The sequence below is a fragment of the Dama dama genome, chromosome 20, assembly GCF_033118175.1.
Source record: "Dama dama isolate Ldn47 chromosome 20, ASM3311817v1, whole genome shotgun sequence".
Classification (NCBI taxonomy): domain Eukaryota; kingdom Metazoa; phylum Chordata; class Mammalia; order Artiodactyla; family Cervidae; genus Dama; species Dama dama.
In genome coordinates, this window is record NC_083700.1 from 6731870 (window position 1) to 6741218 (window position 9349).

The 9349-nt window shown below is 36.6% G+C and overlaps 1 protein-coding gene and 1 non-coding gene across 2 annotated transcripts; both read left to right on the forward strand.

Annotated features, from left to right (window-relative positions):
- Nucleotides 1–6600: 6600 nt before the first annotated feature.
- Nucleotides 6601–6735, forward strand: LOC133041827 (small nucleolar RNA SNORA70). The gene has a single exon (XR_009689389.1). It is a non-coding gene; the product is annotated as a small nucleolar RNA SNORA70 (small nucleolar RNA).
- Nucleotides 6686–7138, forward strand: LOC133040047 (large ribosomal subunit protein uL16-like). Its single transcript, XM_061119792.1, has one exon. The coding sequence runs from the start codon at nt 6686–6688 to the stop codon at nt 7136–7138; it is 453 nt and encodes a 150-aa protein (XP_060975775.1).
- Nucleotides 7139–9349: the final 2211 nt, after the last annotated feature.

Sequence of the window (9349 nt, forward strand, 5' to 3'; positions counted from 1 at the left end):
TCCTCTGTCTTTTGTTCTGTCCAGTCCCTCAGTGGATTGCATTTTGCCCACCCTTGCTGGGGAGCACTACTACTTTACTGAGTCCACAGATTCAAATGATAATCTCATTCAGAAACACTTTTACAGAAACACCAGGAAATGGTGTTTAATCTGCAAAACCCATGGCCAATCAAACTGACATATATAACTCACTATTACACTGGCTAAGTATAATAAATCCAAACTCTTTAGAGCAGGTTGAAAGGAAGGGAAGAACTCAAGCAGATGAGAGCTCCATGGCACAAACTCAAATTGCTCTTTACTGAGAATTCCTTCTCTCTTTTGGGAAAATCTCAGCCCTGCTTTTTAATTAATTAATTTTTATTGACATATATTTTGCTCACAAAGATTCAGGTATATAGCAAAGTGATTCAGTTATATATATGTGTATATGGGAATATGTATATATATATATTCTTTTTCATTATAGATTATTATGTGTGTTTGTTAGTTGCTAAGTCGTGTCTGACTCTTGGCGATTCTGTGAGCTATAGCCCACCAGCCTCCTCTATCCATGGAATTCTCCAGGCAAGAATACTGGAGTGGGTTACCATTTCCTTCTCCAGGGGATCCTCCCAACCCAGGGATCGAACCCAGGTCTCCTGCATTACAGACAGATTCTTTACCATCTGAGCCACCAGAAAAACCCTAATAGATTATTTAATGGACATGAGTTTGAGTAAACTCCGGGTGTTTGTGATGGACAGGAAGGTCTGGTGTGCTGCAGTCCATGAGGTCACAAAGTGTCAGACACAGCTGAGAGACTGAGCTGAACTGCACAGGCAGGGACTACAAATTCATATCTAGAATATGTGTCTATTCCAATAAAAACAAAAACAAAAACAAAAAACTGCTCCTTCCATGGTGGAAGTGGTCCAGTGTAATCAAACTTCTATCAGGTAGCTCATCACCCTAGGGAATGCTGCCATGTTGGAAAAGCCATTTGTGATGATGTTGGTAGACTGGGCACTCAGCATTAGCTCTAGTCAGGTAGTCTTGGTTAGTTAGAGTTCATGACTGTTGAGCCCAATCATAACCTCCATTGTTGCCACTGTGGCTACTTTGTTCATGAGCCCATTGGATATTTGCAGGGATAACCAGACAAAGAGACTGCCTGAAATCTATAGAATGGGTCATTCTCTTCACTTGGTTATTAGAATCCATCTCTGATGAATTACTCTGGTGAATATTCCCATGGGGCACAAATATCTGCATGCCATTTGCTCATTTGGAGAGGTTTATCCATATAAGTCTTTCTCCGGACCTTCTCACCACTAACTTTCCAATCACATTCTTCCTAAAGCCTCGATCGATCAGCTAAACCACTGGCTACAGTCCATGAAATGGTATAAACTCATGACTTTGGCCATTTCTTCTTCAAAGCAAAATGAACAATCAAGTGCTCTGTATGAAGTTATGCGCACTGTTTTTCAGTGTTACCTTAGAAAAGGACTGTAGTTCTATTGCTATCCACTTGTGGCTGGCACTTGCAATGTCATACAGAACCATCAATAAATCTGGATCAAATTTTTTTTTTCTTTATTAATCAACTTGTAGGAAACTCTGCATGAGAACATAGGTATGGACTAACAGAGAAAAGGTGATGTAGTAAGAGTCAGATATGGGTATATGGGGCACTTCCACACGAATCTTACTTGTGTACTCAAGGTTTGCTTCAGTCCCATCTCACATCTATGAATTTCAATTAGTGTTGGAGTCTGGAGGTGCACACCCAGCTCTATAGTTTGATGGGTTGGATAACATCCAGTTCAGGTTGTATAGTTACTTGTGACCCAGAGTCAAGTAGTCAGTCTCTACGAAGGGCCAGTAACATGCTAAAAAACTGATTCTTGAAAGGAGAGCTTTTCACAGATGGCATGGCTTTGCTCCAAAATCTTAAGGGTCTGTGTTGTAATTTACTTATACGGAGCTGCCAAAATATCCAAACAGCATCTCCATCTGTTGCTGACATTGCAAGCACCATTATATCTGTTCGATCACACGGCTTAAGTGTCAGGGTGGCTTGTAAGGCAGACTGGACCTGTTGAAGAAAATTCTTTTGTTCTGGAAGGCTATCAAATCTATTAATAGCAACTTTCAGGTCACTTAATAAATGAGTCAGTGTAGTGTATCCACATGAGGTATACATCAAAATGCAAAGAGGTCCATTTCAGGAGGCACCAGACAAGCAGTTTATCTTTTACCTTGGAAAAGACATTTTAATATCTCCCAGATCACTAGACACCTAGAAATTGTACTGTGATTTTTTTTTGTGAAAGGACATTAACAGAACAGAATCAAGGTGATTTGCTATGCAACAATAAAAACAAACAAACAAACAAACAAACTACTATACATAGGACCAGAACTTCAAAAACTGTGAAACTGACAAAAATAGGATTAAATCAAACTGGATATAAAAATTGAGGAAAAAAAAAAAAACAGGAAAAGTAGATGTTACATTTCTTACTTGGTTTTCCTGGAAATAATACAATGAAAGAAAACTAATATTTGGAGTTATCATCAAGGGAATCTTTCTTAAAATAAGGTAAAATCACTACATTCATATTAACAAGGGCCAATTAAGTTACATGAGAATTATAAACTCTAGAACATACTTTAGTAAACTATTAGAAAAACAAAAATACCTACAAGGTCTTCAAGAATAAAAGCTAAAAAAAAAATACTTAAAAGAGTAAGAAAATGTGACTGGCATCAGATTTCTTAAGAGAATAAGGCAACTGTGCAAAATATTTACAAGAAACTCAAAGAAAGAAAGAAAATATGAGCCAAAAAATTTATATTCAGAAAATTTACCCTTTATAGAGGAGGATAGATACTATTTTAAACATAGAATGAATCAAGCAATATTTTGTTTATGAACACTTTGTCCAATCTTGCTACTAAAGGATGAGATATATCCAATCAAGGAATTAATGGTAAAAAGTTGTGATGGTGAGCATTTATGCATATAATCAAACATTTAAAATAAAAATCAGAGAAAAGGGTTAAAGAATAGTATGTAAACATTATATGTTCTGACAAAATAGAAATATTATGACTAGAAATGTGAGGCAAGGGGAAAGAAAGATAGTAGAACAGAATCATTTATTACAGTAGTGGGGTATTTATGGGAGTCAAAGAACACTTTGTAAAACTGACAAACTGAGTAATATTCCATGGTGTATATGTACCACACCTTCCTTATCCATTCGTCTGCTGATGGGCATCTAGGTTGCTTCCATGTCCTGGCTATTATAAACAGTGCTGCGATGAACATTGGGTGCACATGTCTCTTTCAGATCTGGTTTCCTCGGTGTGTATGCCCAGGAGTGGGATTGCTGGTACATATACACCATGGAATATTACTCGGCCATTAAAAAGAATTCATTTGAATCAGTTCTAATGAGATGAGCCCATTATACAGAGTGAAGTAAGCCAGAAAGATAAAGACCAATACAGTATACTAACACATATATATGGAATTTAGAAAGATGGTAATGCTAACCCTACATGCAAAACAGAAAAAGAGACACAGATGTACAGAACAGACTTTTGGACTCTGTGGGAGAAGGAGAGGGTGGGATGTTGCGAAAGAACAGCATGTATATTATCTATGGTGAAACAGGTCACCAGCCCAGGTGGGATGCATGAGATAAGTGCTCGGGCCTGGTGCACTGGGAAGACCCAGAGGAATCGGGTGGAGAGGGAGGTGGGAGGGGGGATCGGGATGGGAAATACGTGTAAATCTATTGCTGATTCATGTCAATGTATGACAAAACCCACTGAAAAAATTAATTAATTAATTAATTAAAAAAAAAATGTATATTATCTAGGGTGAAACAGATCACCAGCCCAGGTTGGATGCATGAGACAAGTGCTCGGGCCTGGTGCACTGGGAAGACACAGAGGGATCGGGTGGAGAGGAAGATGGGAGGTGGGATCGGGATGGGGAATACATGTAAACCCATGGCTAATTAATGTCAATATATGACAAAACCCACTACAATATTGTAAAGTAATTAGCCTCCAACTAATAAAAGTAAATGGAAAAAAAAAATAAAGTAATGGGCAACAGGAAAAAAAAAAAAAAAAAACTGACAAACTAGTTAGTGAAAGGTTACACAAGGAGAAAAGGGGAGGTGGATTAAGAATATTTTAGAATGTACAGCTATACCTGTAACCACCAGAATTTAAATGTAAACCACCCTCCGAATAAGGGAAAAAAAGAGAACAGTGAAGGTATATCACTTGTGACCACAGAAAAATAATATATGCATAATTATGAAATATATGATAAGAACATATTAGAGGAATTAGAAGAATCAAATATATTTACCTTATCAATAAATCTAAACTAGTTAAACTGGCATAGTAGAAGGACAAAGATTTTTCATATTGGTCCATAGAGCAAAACCAAATTTATGTTGTTTAGAGACACATCTAAATAAAGAGATTCCAAATGACTAAATTTAAAGGAATGAACAAGGATATATCAGTCAAATGAGGGGGGAAAAAATGAAAGAAAATTTCATAAGGCTGCTGCTGCTGCTACTACCACGCAAATAGACTACCAAACAAAAAGCATGAATTGAGATAAAATAGAACATTTTAAATAGAACACTTTAAATGCTAAAAGCCTTGACTATCAATGAAGATATAATAGCTATAAATATTTCTACATCACACAACATTGCTGTGACCTAAAGTAGAAACTGCATGAAATTAAAGGAGAAAGTAATAGACACATATTAATAAAAGGAAATGAACATTACTGTCAGTATAACACAAGCCAAATGGACAAAAACTAAGGCTACTGATGATATAAACCACATTGTCAACAGATAAACCATATAGATAGTGAGTGAGCATGTGTGTGAAACACTGTGAAAGTAGAGAATATATATTCTCATTTACACATGGAACTATCGCAAAAATTGACCACAAATAAAACACCAACAATTCTCATAAAATAAACATATTACAAATGACCATTCTTATTACAATGCAACAAAAGTAGAAATTAAAGATATCAAGCTTAAGAGGACCCCTATCTGGAAAGTTAAAAATCTTTTAAAAACTCTTGGTTAAACAGAAAGTATAAACAGATGTTTGAAAAATAGTGATAATAGAAACACTATAAATCAAAAATGAGATTTAAATGTGTGATCACAGAAAAACATATAGACTTAAGAACCAACATCAGTGCAAAGAAAATAATAGAAATTAAAAATTAACTTGTCAACTTATAAATCTAGAAAAAAGAACAAAATAAACCAAGATAAAGTACAAAATGTGGAATAGCAACAATAATACCAGTTTATGAGAAAGTAGGAAAACTGTAGAGCAACAAATAAGATTTTGATTGAGTTGCTCTACTGTTCTCCTATTTTCTCATCTGGAAGAAAAATGAACAAAATAGACAAACCACTAGTTAATATAACTGAAGTATAAGAGAGAAAGCACAAATATAGAAAATAAAAATTGACAAGAGAAATAACAGGAGAAATTTGTTTATACACACACACACACACACACACACATATATATATGTAATATATATATATCTGCTTCATGCAACTTCATTTAAACACTGAGATAACTGGGAAATTATAGTATATAAAAAGTAACTGCGTTAGTGACAAAAAACTTAGAAGACCAAATTCCACAGAAGAAATTAGGGACATTATCAAGAAACTATCTACTAAAACAAAATAAATCAAAACCAAAACAAAGAAACAAAATTACCAGATACAGATCTTTTCAGAGGGAAAGTCTGTCTATTCAATCTTTAGAGATTGTCTCAATGCTACATAAATTGTTTCACAGCATAGAAACTTAAGAAAAATTTCCAAATTCTTTTTATGAAGCAGATAAAACATTTATATATCCAACTGGATAAATGTGGCTAAGTAAAGAAATCATAGAAAAAAGCACTTAGGAAACTAATGCAAAACTCCTAAATAAAGTGTTAGTGAACAGATTCCAGCATCAAATTAAGAAAATAATATACCATGATTGAGTAGAATTTATACTAGGAATGCAAACATGCATTAAGAACTCTATCATTTAAATATATCTAAGTAGAACAAGACAATCATAATTATCCCCATAGATATTGAAAAAACCTTGGAATAAATAAACATATTCTTTATAAAAGGAATATTCCCAAGAATAACTTCTTTAGTACAAAATCCAGTATTTACTAATGAGAAAACAATGGAAACATTCACACTATGGTCAGGAAAAAGGCAAGAATGTTCAGAATCTCCATCACAGTGTATTGGAGGAATTAACCAATGCAATAGGAAAAAAAACAAAAAACCATTAGAGGTGCAAGAATTGCAAAAGAAAGGAAACTATTTCTAGATAATGGGAAAAAAACTTTGACCTTGAGAATCAAAAGTATAACAAACATAATTTAGCAAGATGTGAGGATATAAATTTATGCACAGAAATCAGTTGCTGGTTAGAAACTATAAAGGAAAAAATAATCGATTTACAATAGCAGCAGTAACACAAAAGCTTAAATGCTTAAAAATATACTTTAAAAGTGTTCATTTGCAGCCAGGTAAGCTGACTGTGCTCTTTTCCCCATGGGGGCCCAGTGTGCAATGGCTGCAAACAGCAGCCTCCTTGGTAGTGTATGCAGCCTGTTGCCTGTACAGGTAGCCCTGAGGGACCTTGGAGACAGCTCTTCCTAGTGGGCATTCACGACTGGCCTGCTGTTTCCCAATCTAGACTCCAGACAGGTATGCGCGGTGCCTTTGGAAAGCCCCAGGGCACAGTGGCCAGGGTTCACACTGGCCAGGTCATAATGTCCATCTGCACCAAGCTGCAGAACAAGGGGCATGTGATTGAAGCCCTTCGCCAGGCCAAGTTCAAGTTCCCTGGCCATCAGAAGATCCACAAATCTCCAAGAAGTGGGGATTTACCAAGTTCAATGCGGATGAATTTGAGAACATGGTGGCAGAAAAGCGACTCATCCCGGACGGCTGTGGAGTCAAATACATCCCTAATCGTGGTCCCCTGGACAAATGGCGAGCCCTGCACTCATGAGCATCAGCTCTGTCCCCTCCTTAATCACGCTCACCAGTAAATGCTGTTTCCTGTCCAAAAAAAAAAAAAAAGTGTTCAAAGCCAGCATTAAGAAAACTTAAAATACTTCTGAACACAAAAAGGATAAACTTCCCTTATCCTTTGATGGAATGTCTAAGCAAGATGTCAGTTTCCCTTAGGTTAATTTATAAGTTTGAAATGATTCCAATACAAAACACTACAAGTTGTTTGTATGACTCTAGAAAACTGATATTAGAGTTCTTGTGGAAAAATAGGCACATAAAAATATATGGGAAAACACTAAAAAGGGAGAGGTATCAGATACTAAAATATACTACAAAGTTTTAATACTTAAAACAGTATAGTACTCAGCACATCAACAAACAACTAATGAAATAGAGAGGTCACTAATAGACCCAAATGCCTAGGACCCTTTTGTGTATGATACACGTGGAGCCTCTAATCAGCGGGATAAAGTTGGAACTGTTTGATAAGTGTTTGGGGACAGCTGAACAAGCATGTGAAAGAGGTAATATAGAACTATGTGTCATACTACCCACAAGAATATGCTCTCAAGAGATCAGTGATCTTGATTTATAAAATGGAACTATAACTGTACTAAAAGATAATGTGGATTGATTCCTTTATAACTTAGGTGTATCTGTGTCTGTGTATTAATCTTTTAACCATATAGATCAGATTTCATGGAGTACTTTTTGGTGCTATATATTTTACTCTGTAATATGTGTTAATCACTCAGTCCTGTCTGACTCTTTGTGACCCCATGGACTGTAGCCTGCCAGGCTTCTCTGTCCATGGAATTCTCCAGGCAAGAATACTGGAGTGGATTGCCAGTCCCTCCTTCAGAGAAACTTCCCAACCCTCAGACTGAACCTTGGTCTCCTTCCTCACAGGCATATTCTTTACTGTTTGAGTTATTTAACTCTGGGTATGAACAATTCTAGACTATGAACTTGCTTTTTTTCTAAAAAGCAAATGTTTTGGTTAAACATAGACCACTGCCTTGTTGTGGAGAACTCAATGAGGCTATGAGCTGTGCCATGCAAGGGCACTCAAGATAAATGTGTCATAGTGGAGAGTTCTGACAAAATGTGGTGCCCTAGAAGAATGAATGGCAAACCACTCCAGTATTCTTGCTACAAAAACCTGATGAACAGTATAAAAAGGCAAAAAGATATGCCACTGAAAGATGAGCCCCTCAGGTTGGAAGGTGTGCGGTATGCTACCAAGGAAGAGCAGAGGGCAATTACCAATACCTCTGGAAAGAATTAAGTGGCTGCGACAAAGCAGAAACCATGCTCAGTTGTGGATGTGTCTGGGGGTGAAAGTAAAGTCCGATGCTGTAAAGAACAATAGAACCTGGAATGTTAGGTCCATGAATCAAGGCAAATTGGATGTGGTCAAGCAGGAGATGGCAAGAATAAACATCAGCATCTTAGGAATCAGTGAACTAAAATGGACAGAAGTGGGTGAATTTAATTCAGATAACCATAATATCTACTACTGTGGGCAAGAATCCCTTAGAAGAAATGGAGTAGCCCTCATAGTAACAAAAGAGTCCAAAATGCAGTACTTGGCTATAGTCTCAAAAATGACAGAAACATCTTGGTTCATTTCCAAGGCAAACCATTCAACATCACAGTAATCCAAGTCTATTCTCAAACCATTGATATTGAAGCAGCTGATGTTGACCAGTTCTATGAAGAGTGACAAGACCTTCTGGAACTAACATCAAAAAAGGAAAAATAAAAAGAGAGAGAGAGGGATGTCTTTTCATCATAGAGGATTGGAATGCAAAAGTAGGAAGTCAAGAGATACTTGGAATAATAGACAAGTTTCACCTTAGAGGTCAAAATGAAGCAGGCAAAGGCTAACAGAGCTTTACCAAGCTGGTAAAGCTTGGCAAACATGCTTATCCAACCACATAAGAGACGACTCTACACATGGACATCATCAGATGGTCAATACCAAAGTTAGATTGATTACTTTTTTTTTTTTTTTTTGCTGCTGAAGGTGGAGAAGCTGTATGCAGTCAGGAAAACAAGGCCTGGAGCAGACTGTGGCTCTCAGATCATCAGCTCCTTATGGCAAAATTCAGGCATAAGTTAAAGAGTGGAGGAAAGCACTAGGCCATTCAGGTGTCTGACCTAAATCAAATCCCTTATTATTATTATACAGTGGAGGCGAGGAATAGATACAAGGGATTAGATCAGGTAGACAGAGTCATGGA

Coding starts and splice junctions, on each gene's coding strand:
- LOC133040047 (XM_061119792.1), top strand. CDS start 6,686: ATGCAGCCTGTTGCCTGTACAGGTAGCCCTGAGGGACCTTGGAGACAG.